A 25,202-nucleotide genomic window follows, 5' to 3' on the forward strand; every position below is an offset into this window, starting at 1 on the left:
GACAGATCCCAGAGTTTGTCACTGGCTACCACACAGTCCTCTCAGATTTTTCCTTCTAGCTGCTCCAGAATATAGGAGGCTAGAGGGCTTATTTTTTTTTATCACCACAATCAATGTTTTTTCTTTCTTTTTTGTGAAAAATAATATATATACAAAAAAGCAATAAATTTCAAAGCACAGCACCACGATTAGTTGTGGAACATATTTCAGAGTTTGACATGGGTTACACTTCCACAATTTTAGGTTTTTACTTCTAGCTACTCTAAGATACTGGAGACTAAAAGAGATACCAATTTAATGATTCAGCAGTCATATTCATTTGTTAAACCCCATCTTCTCTGTATAACTCCACCATCACCTTTGACCTTTCTATCCCTCTCTTTAGGGGTGTTTGGGCTACGGGTATTCTAACTTTTTCATGTTGGAAGGGTCTGTCACTGATCCAAATGACTTTTTTAAAAACCTATATAGTAAGTACTTTCAAAAGAAAGTTCATACCTCTGAAGTTTTTGTGTATAAATGAAATGAAACCTGGTGTTTTTGTTGCTTATGAAGATGTTTCTAACATTTTAGTAAGCAGTGTATTTTAAACAAAAAGGAAAGAGCTCTGTGGTGAGAGACACGAGGAATGTTTACTACCAATACTTTAAAAATATATATACTGCTGGCATTCAAGCCCCTCTGTTTTAAATTGCAGCACCTTATGAAATATGCCCAGAGGATTATCTGATGTCAATGGTGTGGAAAAGGACTCCAGCAGGCGACTTGGCATTCAATCAGTGTCCTCTGAATGCCACAGGTATAGTAGGATGGTCTCCCTAAACCCAAATGATGATTACCATTCAAGACCAGCATGCTCCCTCTGCTTACGAAGTCATGTTTTTGTCCTATATCCATAAATATGTCTATCCAGCTAGCAGTTATTGAAATGAATTTAGTAAAGAATTTCATAAATGAGTCCAATGCTGAGACCTAGAAAATATTGCTGATGAAATGGCTTTTCAGTGAGACTAATATGTATTATACGAATAATCAAAATAAATTCATATGCATGTTTTTTAAGCAAAAGAGTACAAACCCCATTTTTTAGCCTGTTTTCCAATTATGTGGTGCCTTTTAGCATCACTGTTATAAAACTTCTCTCTGTTCTTTGTGACACACAGGCACCACTAGCAGACGCTGCTCTCTCAGTCTTCATGGAGTGGCCTTCTGGGAACAGCCGAGCTTTGCAAGATGCATATCAAATGAGTACAGACACTTGCAGCATTCAGTAGGTGCAAAGCCAGCTTTAGTACTTGCTCTGTTTATGTTTTGCTAATGATAGCTGTGTGAGAATTTAACCTTCTGCTGTACTATCAAATCGGTAAAATTTCTGAAAAAAATCCCTGAAGAAAAAGGTCATGAGAGAAAGCTAATTTTAAGAAGTTAGTGCTAAATTATTTTGTTCCTAGAATTTGGGGTTTTATGGATCCTGCTATTTAAATGAAATAGTATCCCTTGTCTAGTAGGGGAAAGGCCTGAGTACAATTTGATATTTAGTTGTAAATGTAAGAGTCGAAAGTATATATCATGATGGATACAAGTCAGTTCAATAATAATACTAATTTCATATACCCTACACTTTTTAAATTAAATTCTTTAATTTTTCAGTAGCTGGGAAATGATAAAGTTGTATCATTTAGGGATCAAATCTCCATGGCAGTTTGAAATTAAGACATGAAAACATGACACTGTTATTGCACCAGAGAAAATTATTTGCAGAAGATCACGTGGCCGAATTGTCCAAAAATATCCCCTCTTTTCTGACACACCATTGAACTATTCAGAGTATGATGTATGAATCTTATATGCACAATTAAATTTTTCTTGATATTTTACAAGCTCAAGTCATTGTCATTATCGAAGACTTGTCGTCATGTCACCTCACAGTCAGGAGGAGATGCATAGCTGAATAAATACTGTGGGGTATAGGAAAAATATGAGCATGAACCAACTGAAAAGTTGAATGCTGGCAGGAATGATGTTTAGTTTGGAGCCTTTACATTTTGTTGTGCTTATATTTTCTTTTAATTTTCTTACTGTCACTCACAAATACATTTAATTAAAAAGATCTGTGGAACATTCTTGCTTGTGGATGGAGAAGTAGCTTTTGCAATAACACTGCCTAACAATTAATGGGATTCTCATTTATTTGATTATCTGAAAAAAAAGTACAAGATTATTTTAATCTGAATGCCAAATACTATCTTACGTGTTTATACACCAAATCAATAATCAAATTGATCATTGGCTACAGGAAACTTTATTTCTGTCATTTATATGTAAAAAAAGAGCTTAGTTTCATAACATGAAATGTAAGAACATGAAATGTAAAGATTGGTTTATTAATAGACCTATATATGTCAGAATTAAGTAAAAGCAAAAATACTCTTACAAATTTAATTTTTAATGATATTTATTGTCCCTACCTTTAGACATTAGACTTTGTTTGATTTAATCACAATTATATCCATAATCAGTTCTTTTGGTACTAGTAATGGACAGGAACAATTGTATGGATAAAGTAAATCATGGTCTAAGCCAATCCTTATACATTCATTTAGAATGAATAATATCACTTTTTTTTGTTGAAAACTTTTACTTTTTAAATTCAGTGTTTTGTACATTTATATTTAAATGAGTGAGTTTGCCTTCTTTGCATGTAGGCTATCTGATAATGGAGTAAAGCAAAAATGGTCTATGAAGTAGAAGAAATGAATTATGAATCCAAAAGAAGTTATTCAGTCAATGTGTATCAACCCATGTTGATTTTGCTATCTAAGTCAGGTACATGATAATGTAAAATAAAAAGCAGCCTCTATTTATTCAGCTTCTCTGAAGTATGAGGAATTCAGCTGGGCACTTTTATAATGTTAGGTATAATTCTCACCAGAAACTGAAAGTTGGGTATTTCTGCTTAAGTTTGCCTAGAAAGAAACTGAAGATCTGCCCTGGAAATATTAATTTAAGTGAGGCAGAGTGACAATTATGCCCTCGGTACAATTGTTCCAAACCCTAATTTCTTTTCTCAAGGCCATACTTACCTTTTGAGCTTTGATTTGAAACTGTCCTAGACTCTGGTTCTGGGGGCACCATTTTATGGTTTGGTATTCTTAGGAAAAGCTAACTGTTCTCACTCAAGTCTCAGCTTCCTATCTCTGTAGAGTCGAATTGGTACTACCATCTTAGCATCTCAGGAGGTTTAGAGGAAGAGCAGATGAGATACTATTTATAAAAATGTTTACAAATTGGAATAGTGCTATATAACTATGAGGTGTTAATATCTTTGCATAAAGAAATACATTGAGTTACAAAGAATCATTACAGGATTACATTTTAGAATTCAACATATTAGCTGAGATATACATATGAATTATATAATCTGAAAGCAATATATATACTAGATAAAAATATAGAAGCGGGATAGATAGATAGATAGATAGATAGATAGAAATAGATGGTTAGAGATTCTTTGTATTTTGGCATGTAAAGTATGTTTACACACAAGTACAAAAATGCATACATACATCTAGTGCTCCCCTAGGAATCATGATCTTCTTCTCCTTTACGTTTTCAGGAAAGTATAAGGACAATTTGTCACTTACGTGATGCTTGCTTACCTAAGACATCATTCTCATCATATATATTCTACAAAATCAAATGGAGATGGAAATGAGACCAATTTCTTTTCATTACCCCAATTCTGTAGCTTTTCTAGGCAATGCTTTATTTGAGTAGCAAAGCTAGATATTCTTGTAATAAAGAATGGTCCTGGTTCCCACAAATTTTTAAAACACTTTGGAAACTGCATTTTCTCCTCTCATAGAGTTTTTCATTTCAACACTTTTGCTGTATTTTCCTTAGGAGATTTAATTTTCTTGCCTCTTCATACTCTAAAGTTCATTAAATAGCAAATGTCATCTACTCCAGATAATTATTTGAAATATGCTTTTAACTGTGTTTTCCAACCCTTTAACATATAGACTTCAATATATGTACAGACCTTCTTTGTTAATTTGTAGCAGTAGACTAGATTTGAAATGAAACTTTTCCAATAAATGTTAGTTGAGCATGTCCTATGAACTCTTTTTTTTTTTTTCTTTTTTGCATGGGTTACCGGGAACTGAAACTGGGTTTCCGGCATGGCAGGCAAGAATTCTGCCACTGAGTCACCATCACACCATCCAGCCACCATCGCACTGCCCTATGAACTCTTATAATAATATACCAGTTGTGTTAGAGAGCATGGGATAATCAGTTTAACATATAAAGTCATTAATCTGTCATATTAAACATTGAGATTCAGTTCTTTGAAAGCAGGCAATATATTTTATCTTCTTTTCCCTAGTGCCTAACACAATGATAAGCATGTGAAAAAATGACTCTTACTTTTCTTATTAGTTGGAATTCATTGGAAGTTCTTCTTCCACTGCTGGAAGCTTCTGAGAAGGTGGTATCCCAGACTTAATGTTCGTGAATGTTAAGCACGTGAAAATATGCATTATCCCTCATGTGCAGCTTTCCTACTCCCAAATTAACTAGAAGTTTGGAGTAATTGACATGCCTTTATGAAATCATTTAGTCATTTTAAACTGCAATTTATACTAGTGAATTGTGTTTGGAACCTTGTAAGATACAAAACCAAACCCCATGATCCAAATGTTAAAAAAAAAAAAAAAACATAAACACACAGACAAAACATACACATACAATTAAAAAAATTGCAGGTAGAGGATCAAAGTGCTAAATATTGTGGGATTCTTGGAAATTTCATTTTTTTTTCCCAAATGTCAATGTTTCATTTCAGAGCCTTGGATATTTTCTCAATTTTATACCATAACAGGTAGAAATAATTTCACAACCTCGTTGAGAGATAGGCACAAGAATGGGGCTAATTACAAATATCATCTCTTATTACTGAAATAGCTGGGTTTGGAGAAAATAGCTGAATATTGTGGCCAGTGAGCCACCTTGTCATTGGTACATTTGGTTAATAACAGCCAACCTCTTCTCTCTCTCTTTCTCCATTGCTATCTCTATTGCTCTCTCTATCTCAGTCTATCTCTCTATATTTGCATCTCTCTCTCTCTCTTTCTCTTTCTCTCTCTATCACACAGACACACACAAACATGCAGTTGCACACAAAATATGCTCTCTGGAGGTAGACAGATCTAACACAAAAAATCTTGAACCAAGCATACTAATGTTTTCTCCTAAATTCATCAAGCAGATGAGTTACTCCTCCTTTGCTCAGAGTGATTGGAAGCCAAGAAAGGAAGATATTGCTCCCTTATGAAAATATGGAGAGTGGATATAATGTTCTCCCTTAAGTTCTTCTACTTAATACCTGTTTCTGTTCTTCAAACTTTCAGTAAACAAACAAATATAGAGCTAGAGCAATAACGTCACTAGTCATCAAAACATTTTGTGGGAAGAAATGTGTCAAAGAAATTGAAGCTTGGTTTAAGAACTTTAGTTTTTTCTATTTTACTCTGATTTTATGGGCCATCTATTAGGAGTGAGTGAGAGAGAGGGAGAGAGGGAAAGAGAGAGAGAATGAATGAATGAATAAATTTGCTTTATTCCCCCCTCACATTTCCCCCCCATATTTCAACTTCATTGCAGTAAAATTCCTCACATATCACACTTTTATGGCCACCACCACATCACACAAATGCTCAGCACATTGTCAATAAATTTTTCTAGTATACTTTATCTAGAGAAAATAAAGAAAACAATAGCCATTGTAGCATTGGTTTTCTGAGCCAAAAATTATGGTTGTTTCACTGTTTCTTCAATGAACAATTAAATGAACTATGTCTGGTCCAGCCACACAGAGGAATTAGCAGATGGTTTTAGTTTTCAAATATGCAGTAGTTAAGTAGAGTTGAATGAACCTGAGAGACAGGAGTGATCTGTTCTGAGAGCTTTATGTAGTACATTATGGCTGGAACATAAAAGTGATGGGGAAAACAGGGAGGCACTTGGCCAGTAGTTATTAATGCTGGCTGAACATTCTAATCTCATGGGATTCTTAAAAAAAAAAAAAAACACACACAAAACAATTGGGAGGGACACTCAAGACCAATGAAATGAGATTGTTACCATTCTATAAGCACTCAATAAATATGAACTGTTATTAGTACTAATTGCAACATTGATTTGCCATTCACATACTTATATTTCTAATTACATGTCCCACTCTAGGAACAATGTGGATACCCTTGTTCTAAATATTAAAGACAGTACCGGACAGTTTTGCCATTCTTGTTGCCAAACTCCACAATTTTATGAGAGCCCTTACCCTCAGAACTCAGATAATCATTGCAAAATTCAACAATGCCAAGGAAATGTTGAAGAACATTGTTTCCTTTAAACTTTCCAAGTTTCTTGAATTTTTTCAGGACTATGTGTTAAAGTTTTAGGATCTGAGTTCAACTCCATAATTCCAAAGTTCTCACCATATGGTCCTGAATTAAATTATGGCCTCACTAAGTAAGTATTCAGCAAATAATAATAGCCCACATTTATTGAGTGGTCTCTACCCTAAAGGAGCTGATAGAAAAAAAATGTATTTATATAAGGTATTTAAGCAATTCATATGTTCTGTGCAATTCATATGCCAATTTTTATAATATATTTCATAAATTCCTGATGAGTTCCTCACTGTGAAAGCTTTTCAATATGCTTTCTCTCAGGCAACTTCAAATCCAATAAATGTCTTGAAGGGGGAACAGTGGGTGCTTAAAACTTTCTAGATTTTGATCATAAATGATAGTAGAATGGGGAAGTAGAAGGAGATGTGAGGTCAAGGAAGGTTTTGTATTGTTTTAAATGGGAGATGTTGAAATATTTTTGTACATTAAAAGAAGTGATCCAACACAAAGAGAAATAGTAAGGATTTAAGAGTGAAATAAGAAAATTGAAAATCCAAGAAGGCACAAGTAGCTGAGACCTAAAGCCAAAGTTAAGGCATTGGATTTAGTAGGAGAAGAAACATTCGCTCCATTGTAACTGGAAGAAGTTGGGGAAAATGAGTTCAGTGAAGAGAGCATAGTGGGATTCTCCTTTTACCATTAAGTTATGAAGCAAGATCATCAGCCAAGACTGAGCATATAAGAGGAGATGTGGATCATCAGAAGAGACGAAAATGTGTGAAAGAGTAATTTTCAGGAGAGTGAAGATAAGCCTGTTAGAGAAATACAATAAAATTACCAGACTGTATTGAGTACAATCTGAGGTTTGAAATAAAGAACTTAGTGAACAATTAGCCAGTTTAGTTGTAATTTTTCTCCATCAAAGTTTAGCTCTTTAGATGCAAGTGCAGAGAAGGCATTTTGTAGAGCCTTGCTATTCAAAATGTTTTCTGAGGACCGCCTCCACCAGCAGCACCTGGGAACTTCTTAGAAATGCAGGATCTCAGATCCTAACCCAGACATACTTAATCAGAAACTGCATCTTAAAAAGTTCCATTTGTGATTCATACAGGCAAACCTCAGAGATATTATGGGTTTGGCTCCAGAACACCAAATAAAGTGAATATTGCAATAAATGAGTCACACAAATTTTTTTGGTCTCCCAGTGCATATTAAAGTTATATATTAAATGTGCAGTAGCAGTATGTCTAAAAAGTGTGCATAACCTAATTAAAAAGCACTTTATTGATAAAAAATGCTAACCATCATCTGAGCCTTCAGCAAGTTGTAGTCTTTTGCTGCTGAAGGGTCTTGCCTCGAAGTTGATGGCCAGCTGACTGATCTGGTTGGTGGTTGCTGAAGGTTGTGATGGCTATGGCAATTTCTTAAAATTAAACAGCAGTGAAATTTGCTACATCAGTTGACTCTTCTTTTCACGAAAGATTTCTCTGTAGCACACAGTGCCATTTTACAGCATTTTACCTACAGTAGAACTTCCTTCAAAGTTGGAGTCAGTGCTCTCAAACCCAGCTGCTGCTTCATCAACTAAGTTTATGTAATATTCTAAATCCTTTGTTGTCATTTCTGTGGTGTTCACAGCATCTTCACCAAGAGTAGATTCCATCTCAAGAAACCAATTTCTTTGTTCAATCACAAAAAAACAACTCCTCAGCCATTCTTCAAGTTTTATCATGAGATGACAACAACTCACTACATCTTCAGGGCCTACTTATTCTTTCCACCACATCTGCACTTCCTCCACTGAAGTCTTGAACCCCTCAAAGTCATCCATGAGGGTTGAAATCAACTTCTCCCAAATTCCTGTTAATGTTTATATTTTGACCTCCTACTATGAATCACAAATGTTCTTAATGGCATCTAGAATGGTAAACCTTCCCAGAAGGTATTTACTTTGCCCAGATTCATCAAAGGAGTCACTTTCTAAAGTAACTATAGCCTTAAGAAATATGTGTTTATTAAATGGTAAGTCTTGAAAGTTGACATTATAAAATTGATTCTTGGGCTGCAGAATGTATGTTGTGTTAGCAGGCAAGTAAACAATATTCATCTCATTGTATATCTACATCAGAGCTCATGGGTGACCAGGTGTATATTCAGTGAGCAGTAATATTTTTAAAGGAATCATCTTTTTGAGGAGTAGGTCTCAAAAGTTTGGGTTTACATTCAGTAAACCATATTATGAATGGACATGCTGTCATCCAGGCTTTGTTGTTCCATTTATATAGAGTAGGCAGAGTAGAATTAACATAATTCTTAAGGGTATTGGGGTTTTCAGAATGGTAAATAAGCATTGGTTTTAACTTCAAGTCACTAGCAGCATTAGCCCCTAACAAGAGAGTCAGCCTGTTTTTGAAACTTTGAAGCCAGGCATTGACTTTTCCTCTCTAGCTATAAAAGTGCTAGATGGTATTTTCTTCCAATATGGGGCTCTTTTTTTTACATTGAAAACCTTTTGTGCAGTGTAGCCACCTTCATCAATTATCTTAGCTTCATCAATCATCTTATCTTCTAGCTAACTTGCTGCAGCTTCTGTATGAGCACTTGCTGCTTCACCTTGCACTTTTTTGTTATGAAGATAGCTCCTTTCCTTAAACCTCATGGACCAATTTTTGTTAGCTTTGAAGATTTCCTTCTGCAGCTTCTTCACCTCTAACTGCCTTCATAGAATTGAAGAGAGATAGGGCCTTGCTCTGGATTAAACTTTATCTTAAGGAAATTTGTGGCTGGCTTGGTCTTCCATCTAGACCAGTAAAGCTTTCTCCATATTATCAAGGAGGCTCTTTTGCTTTCATATCGTCTGTGTGCTCACTTGAGTAGCACTTTTATTTTCCTTCAAGAACTTTTCCTTTGCATTGATAACTTGGCTAACTGTTTAGCACAAGAGGCCTACGTCAGCTCTGACATGCCTTTCTCACTAAGCTAAATCATTTCTAGCTTTTGATTTAAAATGAGACATGTGCGACTCCTTTCACTGGAATACTAAGGAGTTATTAATTGCCTGATTTCAATATTGTTGCGTCCAAGAGAATAGGGAGGCCTGAGAAGAGGGAGAGAGATGGGGAAATGGTTGGTTGGTGGAGCAGTCAGAACACATTTATCAATTAAGCTTGCCATCTAATACAGGCATGGTTCATAGCACCCTGAAACAATTGCAACAGTAACATCAGAGATCACAGATCACCATAACAGATAAAATATTTGAAATATTGTGAGAATTACCAAAATGTGCCACAGCACATGCTGTTGGAAAAATGGCGCTCCGTGTGGGGTTGCCACAAACCTTCAATTATAAAAAATGCAGTATATACAAAATGTAATAAAATGAATTATTCCTGTATGCACTTTAAAGTTTGAGAAGCACCATGGTAGATTCCACCTAAAATTAAAGTTTTGATAGGTAAATGCAATGATGTGAGGGAGGGGCAAAGAAATAAAATGACTCATAGCTCCACAAGCATCACAAGACATACCATTTTAAGTGATGTCTGATTTTCCTTTCCTGGGCACAAAGGTGAATTATACTTCTTCCCCCCTTTGAATTTAGGTGTTCTGATGAACTAATTCTGCTATTTGATTGCATATGGTGGTGATTTGTGTCACCTCCAGGCCTGAGGATGTAATTGCCAGTGCAAAACTTTCGTCCTCTAACTATTCAAGTCTCTGAAGGACCCTGATGAACAGTTCCTCCCTAGTTACATATGTAATATGAGTGAGAAATAAATTTTTGCTATTTTAGGCACTGAGATTTTGGAATTGTTTGTTATTACACTATAACAGCCTATTCTGACTGATACAATATCCATGGAATCACAAAAACAAATGGAAATAGAATTGGGTAAGTCTTTGAGAAAATGACAGGCTACTTAGGGCTCTGCCTCCTATTAGGAAGGTTCCTGAAAGTTTGGTTCCCAGTCTGTGACCACCTTAGCTGCTTTCCTATTATGGAACATGTATAAGGCTCTAATTCTATCCCCTGGCATGGAATATTAGTCACAACTTTTAGATGTTTGGCTTCAGGAAAAGAAATCTCACTCATCTGTGCCTTTTGTACAAGAATTATAATTTTGATAAAGTCTAGCCAAAAGTTCCAAAATGAAAACTTTTTCTTGGTTCCTACTGGATGAGCAGATCTACTGTATGATTGTTCTTATTTTGGGAATAAACTATTAAAGGGAAATAAATACAGTGTATACCTGAATCAGTTTTCTTCATTAAGGGAGACAAGTTTATTCTCATAGCCATACCCTGCAATCCTAAAATTCATGGCATCTTCTTTTTAACTGCAGGGATTCCTGGGACAAGAAATTGGAATAGCCACAATCCTGAATTTTGTTCCACATATGTATAACTCCTCAGGGAAATTCTCAACTCAATCTAACCTACTATGTTGTCTCTAAGCAAAAATAATCTTTTCAAATTTGAACCTCCCAGACAACTCTAAGAAATACACAAACTCTTTAATTCAAATATAGGGAAAATTAAGAACTATTCATGTCCTAGAACAAAGGGAATAACTAATTTTTCATACAGGACTATCTCTAACTTTCCCGGAGACTTTAAGTAGCTCTGAATAATTTAATGGTATCATCCAGTGAGTGACTTTGGCATCTGAAAATGGCATAATTTATTCACCAAAGAAATGTATATTTATATTATTGTCTTATGAAAAGAAGTTACTTGTACAATTATCTTTTAATTGAAGCCCCTTAGAACTGTGAGAACATTTAATATACCTTACAGATGGACTGTAGGAGTTGATGCTGAAAATAATATATAAATATATGATGTTTAAAGTGTGTCATTTGCACAGAGCGACTATGAGAAACCTTTTTTTAGGTTTCACACAATGGAGGCCACTGTGACTGGCAGTAGGAGGCATAAAGTGAAAGAATAAGGTTATTTAAGAAACACACCTACTCTTTAAACCATGATTCCCACCATTTCTATCTGTATTAAAAGCAAGGAGACTTAATCCAGAACTATAAAAAACAAGGCATTTTTAGATCCCAGGCTTTTTTTTTTTTTTTTTTTTCGCCATCCATCAACAGCTGATCTTGTTAACCAGTGTTAAATGTGAATGACTCAGAAATTTTAAGACTTATCTTTAGGAGCTAATAGGCTTATAGAGAGTTGCAATGTGAGTAGGCATAATCTCTGACAATTGCAATTCCAAAAGGAAATATTAAAGTTGTAAAACCTTTCTGAATGACTTTCTATGACTAAATGAAGAGAATTTTCAAAATGCAGCCCAATGAATACAAAATCATCAATATGTTCTAGGGGGAGTCTCCCCTCCGTTTGAATAAAACTACCTGCAAAAATATTTTCTAAATATTGGTAAATGGTTTTCCAAACATGAAAACATTGTATTCCCAAATGATGAATACTACTTGAATAATTGCTAGTACTTCAGCAGTCTGGCAAGTGGCTTTGAATATCTTGCTTCTTGTACTTTTTCTTCCTATGAAAAAGTTTATGTGTCCTTAACCCAAACATGGTTGAGAATGATTCTTCCATATTCAAGCATTTTGACAGTTTCTAACAAAAACCCCTTGTAAAACCTTTGTTAACAGTGTAGTGGTTAAGAGCATGGATTCTCAAATCAAACTGCCCGGGCTTAGCTGTTGGTACAACTACTACTTATGAGCTGTGTGATCCTGGAGACTGCGATTAATCACATTAAACCTCTGCTCCTTCACTTGTCAAATGTGAATAATTATGGTGCCTCCAAGGATTGTTTTAAAACCAAATATGGCAACATATAAAACATTTATGTTAATATTTATGTTTGCCATATGATAGACATTCAATAAATCTTTATTGTTGTTGTCATTACTAATATTTTTAAAGGTAACAATTGTATCACTATAGCTGTAGATGTCAATAATTTCTGAAATTATATGCCTGTTTTATTAACTGGTGACTTTTAAAAAGCTGTTCTCTCAGGAAGTATAAAAGTTCTCCAGTTATTACATTTTTTAAAAAATTTGAATAATCGTGGACTGCTATGTTTTTACTTTGTCTAGTTTTGAAGATTATGGTTTCAGAAGGAAAGGGAAAATCCTTCTGTAGTTTCAATTCAATTTGCAAGCACTTGGAGCAAGTACCTATTGTGTGTCTGACAATATGCTAGGGATTGCAAAGGAAACAAAGATAAATAAGAAACTACAGGCCCTTTAGGAGTTTATGGTCTAGTAAAGTGGGTAAGATAAGAACATAAACACTATAATAAGGAGAGCAATATTACTCCTATGGGGTTTGAAAATTGTGTTCATATCGTGATTGCAGTTATCTGAAAAGAATTCATGAAGAAGAAAGGAAAGATAACAATTTAACAAAAGCACTCTGGGAGCACGTTTAAAGCTATAGAGCAGCATGAGTCAGGGAGTTAAAACAGGGGATCCATGGAGTTTCTTTGAGAAATGGCGAGTATTTCAGTCTGACTGGGTTTAAGGTATCTACAGCAGTAGTGAAACAACAGGCTAGACTTAGCTAACATCTAAATAAATCATGATGAGTTCTGTATAAACCATAGGAAAAATATATTTTCAAATATTGAATAATAGCTGAGCTCAGAAGAAGGGCAAGGAAATCCTTCAGTACTAAAAGTGAAGGGGGTGGGGAATTACAAAGCCAGAGCTTTAGGGGAAAGCTGATGGTTCAGCAGCCTGTGGGAATTTCAGATCATTTGTAAACTCTGTGTGTTGTAGGCTAAGATTCTAAGGCCCTCCTGGGGATGTTGATAAGGCCTCCCATGCAAACAGTGATGATATCTAGAGCTACTGAAACAATCCAGTACCATCTTGCTGCCTTGCCCTCAAGGACCAGAAAAACCCTTTGCATCCTCAGGTCTAGCATTTATCTAACAAATTTGTGGTCCATTCGATGTGGTCAATGTGGCCATTTCAATCCAGAAAGGGAGCAAAGAAATCTCCTTTCAGAAACCAAAACGTCTAGCCTGAAACATAGACAGAAGGAATGAAAGATTGAAAATTAGCATAATGCATAAAGCACAATTGAACTACCTGAATCCTTCCTGACCCTAGAAACATATTTAAAACTATTCTGTAACAATTATTCCACAAACCAAGGACCTGGGGGTCCCAAAAGATAAATAAATCTCAGTGAATACTAGTTTAAAATAATTGCAGGTGTCATGAGACAAAACACCATAAATGCATTCAGTAAATGTAGCAATCAGGTTAATTAGCAACACACGTTGTAAAAATAATAGAAAATATGAAACTATAAAGTATTTGTTTAAAATAAAAAAGGAGAGTGCAATTAAAGAATGGAGGAATATGAAAAAGTTTAAATAGAACTTCTATAAATGAAAAGTATCATCATTAGAATTAATGAATAGATTGATTAGCCAATTAGACACAGTTGAAGAAACAAATAGTGATCTGAAAATTCAGTCTGGAAAAAAAATCATTCAAGCTAGAATAGATAAAGAAATAAAAATGCAAAAACAGAACTTAGAAAATGAGGAATAGGATGAGTAGGTGCAGGATAAATTTAAGAGAAATTCCAGAAAGAGACTATAGACAATTGAAAGAGAAATAATGTTATATGACTTAGTGCATGAGAATTTTCCAAAGTTAAAGACAGATAAGATGTTCAGATGGAAAAAATTCTCCAGGTCCCAAGCAGAATAAATACAAGCAGAACTATGTGAGTGTAATCTGCACAAAAATCGTGAAAACAACCAAAAAGAAAAGACTGATAATCTACAAAAAGGAGCGATTATTTAACTCACAGCGGACTTGGCACCAGCACCAAAAGAGGCAATAAAATCACATTTTCAAGATACTTCTATGAAAATAAAAACATCCTTAGTTTAAAGATTGACTAAAAGTGTAATTGTTTTTTAAAGAAGCAAAAGATTAAATGGATTATGGTTCACAGAATGTTTCTAAAAGATTTGAAATAAAAAAAGAAAATTACACCTTGAAATAGGGATTAGAATGCAAGAAGCAATGATTAAGAATCAACAGTGAATAAAGGATATGGCTTAAATATTACTAGTTTAAAAATAAATTATAACAATGGTAAAGTCTAAGTGAGGAGTTTAAAGCAAGGAGGACTAAAATATTAAAAAGCAATAAAGATGAAAGAGTGAGATTCAATTAAAACTAACTGAATAACAGTGGTGGGAGAAAAGAGTTGAAATGAGTCAAATGAGATAATGAGATAAAAGATTTTAATTGTAGTTTGGGGCCATATTTGAAGAGCTTTTAAGTCAGATTATGGGACCTATATTGAATTTGATATAGAATGGGGAGATTTTTATTGGTTTATTTTTGAGCAGAGAAGAAACATTCAGACATGAAAAGTAGAATAGTTTGGCACTTGAAAAGATTTGATAAGACAGTTCTGGAGACTTCCTTTTTATTTATTTATTTTTTTTACTGCTGACCTTCATTTTTAATTTAAAAATATAGTGATCTTTTTTAAAGGAAAAAAAACTTTTCACAGCAAATATTTCACATAAATGTAAACATGCATGTCTACTTCATAATTGAGCAAAATAAACTTTTAGTCATAAGATTTAAGAAATCAAGAATCAAAACAGAAATAATAAGAGCAACAAAAACAGATTTCATAATGCTTCGATTGGTCTTGTCTTCCAACCTACTGATTAAAGCCTGAGTTGCAAAAATTCTGCCTTCCTTGCCAAATGAAAACAATCAATTTGGCTGTACCTAATACACATCCTCATAACAGACTATTTCTCTTTCAAAATAATGTAATAAATAGATCACCTATAAGCAGACATCCCGCAGAACCAGCCTTTCAAATAGGGAGGTAAGGACTTTGGAATTTTCAAGTTCCCCACCATCAAAGCACATAAACATTAATAACACACATAGAAAAAAATGATTCTGTTGCAGAAATAAAATTGCTAGTGAGTGGCATTTTTTTACAAATCTCTAGTTTATTTATATTACATTTCCCCCAAATCATGTCTTCACTGTGTCTTGCCCCCTCAGACACATTGGACTTAAAACTTCACACCTTACTTAAATAACCCACAATATGGCTTGTATAGAGCAAATAAACAGTAATTTTAACAATTTAGTTAGACTTTAAAATCATGAATATCAACATGGATAGTTTTCAGCTGTCTCTAAGTGCCTGGAACGTTTTCTCTGTCTGTGCCTAGCCTCTGAACTTGGAGACTATTTTAATGAGTAAGATGACATGGATTAAAGACCTGTATTAGGATCCATCTCATGTTCATAGGTAAAAAGGGTGGCTATAAGCATGGTGCAATGGTGGCTCAGTGGCAGAATTCTTGCCTGCCATGCTGGAGACCCAGGTTCGATTCCCAGAGCCTGCCTATGTCAACAACAACAACAAAAAAGGTGGATGTTAGAAACATTGCAAAGCTACTATGTAGAGAAACTAGAAATGGAGAATGGGAAAATATTCACTGAATGACCACCAGGATTTCTGAATTTTCTACTCAGTGCTTTAACCTCTATCCGCATATTAACTCATCATAACAACATGACACTGTCATCATACAGATGAAATAAACGATCTCAGGAGAGAGGTCCTATGTAGTAAATGGTAGAGCCACAACTTAAACCCAAGTTTTATGACTCCAGCTATTCTTTAAACTTGACATACTAACAAGATTTCCAGCGAAAATGCTTAATAGGTAATGACAAGTTTAATTTGCAACTTAGAAAACTTGTAGGCTAGAAATCAGATTATATACTTCTATTATCATTGATTTTGAAGAGGAACAAAAAAGCAGAGAGGGAAGTAGGATTATAGAAAATAGGTATTTGAATAAGACATATGCTGTAAGGACATATTTTTAGAGAGAAGGAAAAATGGGAAAAGAAGAGATTGGATGAAAAATCACAGGAGAGAACTATCTTGATGAAAAAGGAGACACCTTAGCGCTAAAGCAAAGGAGAAGAGGTAGAATGCAAACAAGGACAGCTGGAAATGGAGAAAAGTTAAGGCGAACAGACCCAATGTAGACTCAACTTCTTCCTCATACAGAAAAGAGAAAAACAATCCAGCAGATTATACATGGACTTGTCATTCTAGATAAAGGCAGTGAAAGGGTAGACTCGAGGAAAGGAAAGAGTGTTCTACAATATGCATGTGTTGTGAGTGGAGGATCAAGAAACTGCAAATTGCTTTTAAACTAAATATGTATGTATAAGACATCTGTCTTATCCACCCTTTAACTCCTTTGTGAAGGCTACTAATAGTATGCACCAATGTGTGAAAATATTACAATGTATTTATTCTGGGTGCTTTCTACCCATGATGCCAGAAAGGATGCTAATTAGTGTCAATTGTGAGAGCTGGTGCTGTGATCTGGACACCTGTCTGCTAAGAGGTGGATTGTGAGCAACTCATTTCACATAAGCCAGCTAAGCAGCTGTCAGATGGCGATGATGTTAATTTACTGCTGACAATGCCTAGATCTGATGCTGGCCCAGAGGTGAAATGCTGGCTTTCCTATCTCTGATTAGTTTAGCCTTCCAGTGCCTTCTGTAACTATTTTTATTACTAACAGAAAACATGTCTGCACATGTTTTTTTCCTCAGGCTTCAAGTTCTGATGCTTTTGTTTGAGGGCAGTAATAGAATGGATTTGGACAAATTAGAGCTCTCACAGACATAGGTATGGGTTGCCAAAATAACAGATAAAGGTATGATTTGAGGCACTCAGATGTTGTTTACCTTGCCAAACAAAATAAACTGTTTTTCTAATGGAGAACAATTAAACCCCTCTGTAGTTCGGAGTATCACAGCTGCAATTTGCATCTCTCTAGCACAAAACTGAAGACTGAATTTTATCAAAATGTTTATGTTAAACCCTATAACTTCTCTATTAGTCCAGTTCTTTAGAGAAATAGAACTGACAGGATAGGCTGTAGGTATATAAATATTAAGAGATTTATTATAGGAATTGGCTTATGCAACTCTAAGGATTGGCAAGACCTCCATAGCACAGGCCACAGGTTGGAAATTTGATGAAGGTGACGTTGAATTGCCCAGGAGAAACTGTCTGGATAAAGATAGAAATTCTTGTTTCTGACTGATGAAATCATCAGTTCTCCATTTAGGGCCTTAGACTGATTGGATGAGGAGACTTCTCTCATTGTTGAAGGCACTCTCCTTTGTTAACTATAGATGTAATCAACTTTTGATGCAATCAACTGGCTAATGATTTAAATCCACAAAATTCCAGTTGTGGGTGTCCAGTTGTTTGCTTGATCGAATAACTGGGCACCCATAATCTAGCCAAGTTGACACATGAAATTAGCAGCTTCATTTCTCTTTGAAACTTTCTTCACATTCTACTTATTGAACCAGACATTTTCCAATTCAGAAACTGTACTGTCCCTTTAAAGCAGGTGATTTAGTTATCTCATGCTATTTGAGAACAATGTTTGCTGTGGTCTGTGTTGATGAGTGAGTTAAAACAGCTTTCAAGTGTGCCAAACTTAATCCTAGGACCTAATATGAGCATAGAAGGATGTTGACTCATCTATTCATTCATTTTATTCATGATTCACTTTATTGAGGAATTCCTCCAGGTGCTGGGAATATAACAGTAAACAAACAAAGTCCCCAAGGCTTATATTTAATGGGGGAGGCAAAAAATCAAGCCAAGAGATAGATGCAGTGTCAGATAAAGTTAAGTATGATGAAGTAGGGTAAGATGATTGAGAATGACAAAGGTAACATTTTAGATAGGGAATCAGGTAAGACCTCTCTGAAAGAGGTGACATTTAAGGAGAAACCTGAAACCTTGTGAATCTCTATTGGAAGACTACTCCAGGCAAAAGGAAAAGCAAATGCAAAGGCCCTGAGATAGGCATGTACTTAATATCTTTGAGGAACAGCGAAAAGACCAGAGTGACTAGAACAGAGTGAATTGACAGGGGACGGTGTTAGAAGTCTCCAAAAAGTAGATTATGTAAGGCATACAGACTATGTGAAGTGAGAAGCTTTCACCTATGCAGTGGCTTGTGCTACCATTTTTTTTTTTTTTTAGACTTTGTGAGTTCATTGGAATTGAGAAAATGATTTTTAAAACTTTTTTTTTTTTTTTTTTTTTTTTACCACATAGGCATATTTTTTCACAGTTTAGAGTAGTGTTTTAAACTCAGTCTCTGGGGAGCTGTTACATAGCTAAGTTACAAAGTTGAAGTTTAAACCCAGGCACTTCTGACTCCAGAGTCCATTCCATTCTATGACACCACAAAGGTACAGTTTGGACACAATTCAATGGAATTTACTCTTAACAAATATTTACTGTGCTATGCAATAAGAGCGAGAATAAGGCAGGTAATCCTTGAGGACTAGAGAGAATATTGGGGCAAAAAGACCTATTATAAGACAAATGAATATAATTCAATGTGATAAGAACCATGTTTGTATAAGAGCACCGAATGAAATTGATGAAATCTGTTCAGATGTTTACAGAAACCTGGACAAAACCTGACTGTTTCTTAAACATGAGATAATAGAAAAGAGGAGACTAGAATATCCAGTGCAAAACATAAAGTTGTGGAACAAAAATAAGCTAAACAGAAAATTGCAAATAATTACCTGTAGTTTAGGAGCAGGGCTGGAGTTCACGGAATACACCATCGTGGCAAACCAACTGACCTCTACTCTGTTAGGTCAGTTTTTTTCTCCTAGGCTAAGGCTGTGTCTCTATCATGATTAAATATGTTAATATTGTCCCACAGCAACGTGCATTGAGTCTAAAAATACATAAAAATAGATCAATGATGCCTTGCCAATAGTTTGGGCTTAGTCAGCAGCTGATGACTACATTGAGAGAAGACAAAAGGAGACATTAAAAGGAGAAACTAGAAAGTAATGAGCTATCTAAATATGTTGTTTTCTATTTTAGCATGACACAGTGGAAATAGTGTCTCTGAAGATTTTTATTTAAACAAAATATTGGTTAAACAGAAACTGCAGAAAAGTAAAATATTTGAAGTACCAAAATTATACTTTTAAAAATACATTTCTTATCTTTTTGGTTAGTTCATATTAATTGTCATTCTTTAAAGGGTTTATTGACATGTTTCATAATGGGAAATTGATGTTTACACCTATTACAGTTTAACCTTCCTGTTTCAGTTTTGCCCACCTATTACACTTTAACCTTTCTGTTTCAGTTTTGCCCTGGTGTGTTATTTCTTGATTATTTTATGATCTTTTGATAAATTAATTTTATCATGCATTTAGCAATGAGAAGATAAATATTAGCCTTTTGGGAAACAGGTGAAAAGTACAATGGATTCATGGTATCTCTTATTCTTCCACATTATAACAAGATGCTTTTCATCCCTCTAAACTGTAAAATAAGCAAATTTGAGAATTGACAGCTTATTTCTCTGACCCCCAAACTTAATGAAGCCTTGCATCTTATTTGTCTGTTCAGCTGCTAAAGACCTAGCTACATGTGTTGCTGTTGTTGTGTATTTATTTTTAAAACAAAGCTAAAATAATCTACCTTTTAATCATGTCATCGTAGTACTCTAAAATTTAAAGATCTTCTTAAGCTGAAATTGTCCTTGAGACACGCACACTGCTATATACAGATGTGTTTAAGAGGTAAGGCAAAGGTTATTAAGCTTGGCCTGTTAATTAAAAAATGGACATTTCTCTCATCTCTGATCATGCCTCTCTGAAGGTCTTTCATGTTACCACATGGAAAATATATATATATTTAAATTTCACTTCAATTTAAACCTACATCGATACACATTTCACCCAACGTGCTGAATTGTGGATTCTGAGAACTGGAAATGGCAAATCCATTGAGCCTTCCAAAGGTATACACTCATTGGTTTTTACATCTGGGGTGTTTATCATCTGAGTGTGGGGTACACATAATCAACGGTTTTGAAATCCTGACTGTTACAAGGCTATTTTAAAGTTGATTGAGCAATGTTAAATACATTTGTTTGATCCAGATATGTAGAGAAATAGTAATGAAGATTCTGATGTTTGTTCTGTTCTTTTGACCATTACAGATTAAAGAACACCTTGCAAAGGGGCAGCGAATGCTGGCAGGTGATGGGATGTCCCAGGTGACCAAGACACTGCTGGATTTAACTCAGAGGAAAAATTTCTACGCAGGTGATCTCCTGATGTCTGTGGAAATCCTCAGAAATGTGACAGACACATTTAAAAGGGCAAGTTACATCCCAGCATCTGACGGTGTCCAGGTAAGGGAGACAATCACATGAAGACCAAGACTAGTGAAGATTGAGTAAATTTTAGGTCCCAAGGAGCAGTGCAGCCATCTTGGAGGCACTCTAGACTGGAGGAAGGTTGCTCAGTCCTGGGGGGGAGATGTCCTGTTGTGCTTAGTGTGACTCTGGAAATGACTGTAGTCCCCTTAGTCATTCTGCACTTCAATGCCCTCAACCATTAAACACAAGTAATATACCTCAAGGTGTGTTATGAATGAGAATGTGTGTGAAGTGCTTCCAGCCCTCAGATAAAAAGCACTGTAACGAATTCAGGTAGTATCGTAGATGTTTTATTCTCACAGCTGATATTACCATCTTGCCATAGGAGGCTATTAAAAGTGCATTAAGTGTAATGAAAGCACATTAAGTATAACATGCAAAGAACACATAGTTTAAGGTTTGTTTGGAGGGGTTTGCTATTAGAAGGGGTGAAGCCATATTTAATTTTGTGAAACCATTTCCTGAAAATATCAGGCAAATGGAGAATTATTCTGGATAGGAACATAGGAAATCCAGTAGCTCCTCACAGCATATTTTTCTTGTCAAGGGAGACTTTTAGAGCAACATCATTTATTTCCATAATAAAATTTAAGTACTCACCCAATTTCAGTATTGCCTTTGCCATTAAAATAAAGCTTGTTGAATGACAAACAAAGTATATTTAATGCAACTACAGTTTGCATTTCAGATGAACTCTTTTTGTGCTATAGTCTAAAATTCACTGCTGCCAAGAGTGCTGAGTTGATTTCTGCATTTTTAGCATAATGTTCTTCCTGTATTTCTGAATAAAGTTCATTAAAATAAAGGTTTGGCAAAACTCCCAGATCAGGTATTGTTTTCTTTTAGCTTACTCTCATTGGGGAGTTTTATTTGCATTTTCTTTGGAGAATGGAGAGATTTTGTTGTTGTTTGGTTTTGGTTTTTGCCTGTGTTTTGTTTAATCAGCTATTGAAGGGAAGAGGAAAAGAAGGCTTTTTGGAAGCATGGAATCATTCATAAATAATAGTGATGCTCTGATTTGCATACAGATATATATATATTGCTGTAATTATATATGGATACTGCTGAAAGTAATGGCTTTGAGATTCTTGGTCCCGAATTTTGTATTACATCACTAGTGTCCAGGGAATATATTTTTAATTGTTTAATTTTGGGGGAAAAAGATTATTTCATTTGAGGATTTCAGAGATGCTTTTGTTTTCCTTACAAAGAATGAAGAAGTTTCCAAATTTTAAAAAGTTGATACAGTAAGCGAAGAAAATTTTTCTGCAGTTATGAAATACTTTTATCCATTTGCATTTCCAGTTTTGAAGTCTCTGCCACAAAATACAAGTTGCATTTTCAAAATAACCTCCGACACCATGTTTACAGTTCAAATATTGGATAGAATGTGGCACTAAATAATCTCTAGGGTCTCTTCACTCTCGAAAGCATAGTGCTTTAAGATTTTTAGGTGCTGATGTTCGAGAAATTAAGATTATCAACTTAAATTGGGAACATATTTTAATTGAGCTACTTATTAGAGTGCACTGACTCAGTGAATGATTAGTTTAACTGATCATGGACATTAACTATTTTGACTTAAATAGAACAATCTGGATGATTATTTTGTTGTAATTTTGGCTTAGTGAGCTATGGGTTCACTCCGTTTCCACCTTACTGTCTCACCAGTCCAAGTACTCTACATATATACAGAGTTCCAAACCCAGTGTTGAACTTGCCATTCCCTCACAAGTAGAAATGACCTTTTCTTATTTCGTTTTCTTTACTGATGTCCTTTCAGGCACCTGGGATGCCTCCTCTCATGGGATTCCTTCCTCTTCTATTTCTGCCTTCTAAAGTCCTAGCCTAATTTTCTAGCATGTCTTTGAATGCTAGACCATTAAACCCTCAAACTCCATCTCAAAATGATCTTTCTCTCCTCTGGAATCCCAGAGAACTCTGTATCTCTCCTATTCTACTTTCCACAAATAATTTAATGCCAATGATTTGCAGATATTTATTGTCTTCTTTACTTACTTATATACTCTGGTTTATAATCTTACTCAACATGCCGTGTACCTTAAGGAAACTTCAATCCACCATTTCCAAAGGCTTTGCACATTTCTAATTGATTAGCTCATCAGGTATTATATGGAATAAACTAAAAGGATCTTGAATTTCAAGTTTCCTTAAGTTTCTACTTCTCTTTGTAAAATTACCAGTCCCCAGATGAGAGTCATAATATCATTTCAGCTTTTCCCTTCTCTTTCTTTCCTGTTGAGTCTGCCTAGTGTCTCTTTGATCTTTTCTTACCTTTTTATACCTATTGTCCTTATCCTAATTTAGTCTCTAATGATCTCAGCCTACATTATTAACATGGACTCTTTCCTTTCATCTTCCCTCATGTATTTACCTATACCCACATCTACCTATACACTGAAGTCCTAGTAATTATCCCAGGATAGGCCTCCTGAATGTCAGTGTTTAGAATGGCTTCTAGTACATTCTACCATTTGTAGGTTACCTATTTTTCCCGCTGCATGCATGGATTTTTATTCCTTTATTTGAGCCAAATAAACCACTTCCTGCTTCCTTAATGCCCCATGTGTTCTTGGCTTTGGAGTTTTGCTTCCTTTGTAAAGGAAGAAAGGCTTGGTCTGTTCTCATCTTCTAAATTTATCTTTTGGTCCTCTGGGCCTCTAAACTCTAACAGCACTTTTACCCCTGCATTTGTTTCTATCTTGCATTATTGGCACTTGCAAGTAAGTCTTTGAAAAGGAAGAAATTTTCCTGATCCATCTTTGTACCTTGTCCCATCTCTAGCCTCCCCACAAGCAAGATTTAGCATAGAATCTTCACTATGGAGGATTTTCAACAAATGTTTATTGAATGGATTAACAAAATTAATAATCATGTAGGTATCACTGATCTTTCTTCATCCTTTTTTTTTTCATTGGGAAATGATGAAAAAGACCAAAGAAAGATTAAATAATATTTACAGAGTAAATCCTTTTAAAAATAATGTGAAAGCCATTTCATTTAAAATTCATAAAAATGCTATATTCAATAAAAGACTGATTTGTTTCACTAATGAAGGAGAGCTAGAATAGCCACAACTTCCTGTATGTGTGTGTGTGTATGTGTATGCACATAGAGTTAGATAGATAAATAGGTGATTGATGTATTGGTAGAGATATGGGTACTTACTTTTAGAAATAAGGTTATGTTAAACTGTGAAGACTGGACAATTTTGAAGGCCTTTAGATGATTGCATTTCTGATAATATTATAAATTAATAGCATGAGAAGTTGGTATGATTCATCCAGATAGATGAAATCCTTCTGTTTGCTCAAATAAACCTCTGTGTAATTATCATTTTTATTTCCAGAAGGCACATTTTTGTCTTTTTTGTTTTTGTTTTTGATTTGTATTTGGAGAAAACCCATCCACAGAAAATTTCTTTTAGCAGGGCTTCTAAATCTCACCAAGTCATTCTTTATATATACTATATTTTATTCGTTCATTTTTAATGAACAAGCCTATAGAACTTTATTTTACCCTTGTAATTTAACTCTGTATAAACTATTATTGTTGTCTTCTGCCAATTTGAATCACAGCAAATCTATTTTTTTTAATTGGCAGTAAGTTTTTCTTTTTTTTTTTTATTTAATCTTTAGCAAGTATGGACTGACTTGTTCATAAATCAGAATATTGCTTTCAGCTTAAGGAAACAATAAAATTATGAACTAAAGTTTCCCCCAAATTATTCACATTAATGAAAGGCAGCATTATAATTATACATGAATCACCTGAATTTCAAGTTCTTGAAATAGATGTCTTCTTTTATTAGTTAAGAACAATAATTTAATATCATTGACAATTGAGAAATAGGAAGCAAAAAATATAACCCACCCATTTTTCTAAAAATCAGGTAGTGTATAGCATTTCCTTCTGTAGTGGGGTAATTAGGATTTAAAACCTTCACAATGTGAATTTTTATAAGTAAAAAACGCAATTGCCATGAGTTTCATTGGAAAATGCATAGCTGAGCCCCCAAGGATCTCTTTGCAAAGTTAACACTGAAGTCAATTAAAATGGGCTCAATTACTTCAATAAGGAACATGGGTTAACTACAAAGCATGCCAGTTTTATTACTGTCTACTTGTAGACATTTAACTCTTTGGCAGCAGTTGCTTATTGAGATTGTGTCTATCATCAAAGCATACAGAGATACCTCTGGTTTATTTTTAATGCCAAAACCCAAAATGGAATAGTAAAGTCAAAAGAAGTAGGAAACAAAGGAAATAAATTCTGAGATTATCATTAATAAAAACTAGCCACCACCATGTCTCTAATAGGAGGATTTAATGCAGCCTGTATCAACTGTATCCCCACAGTGGTAGCTGCATGGATACTCTGGTTTTACCATGTTCAGCTGCTAGGTCATAAAATGAAGCTCATAAGGTTGTATTCTTCTAACCTGAAAGGAC

General features: G+C 34.8%; 1 protein-coding gene across 5 annotated transcripts in view; it reads left to right on the plus strand.

Annotated features, from left to right (window-relative positions):
• Positions 1-25,202, plus strand: part of ADGRB3 (adhesion G protein-coupled receptor B3) — a 723,849-nt gene that overhangs the window by 349,045 nt on the left and 349,602 nt on the right. For all 5 annotated transcript variants that reach the window (XM_077162185.1, XM_077162184.1, XM_077162181.1 and 2 more), the window contains 3 exons: positions 698-799; positions 1,164-1,270; positions 20,509-20,703. In XM_077162185.1, coding sequence (XP_077018300.1) covers positions 698-799; positions 1,164-1,270; positions 20,509-20,703 — 404 coding nt within the window. The remainder of the gene's footprint in view (positions 1-697; positions 800-1,163; positions 1,271-20,508; positions 20,704-25,202) is intronic.

Source organism: Tamandua tetradactyla, chromosome 5 (genome assembly GCF_023851605.1).
Source record: "Tamandua tetradactyla isolate mTamTet1 chromosome 5, mTamTet1.pri, whole genome shotgun sequence".
In the NCBI taxonomy this organism is placed as follows: Eukaryota; Metazoa; Chordata; class Mammalia; order Pilosa; family Myrmecophagidae; genus Tamandua; species Tamandua tetradactyla.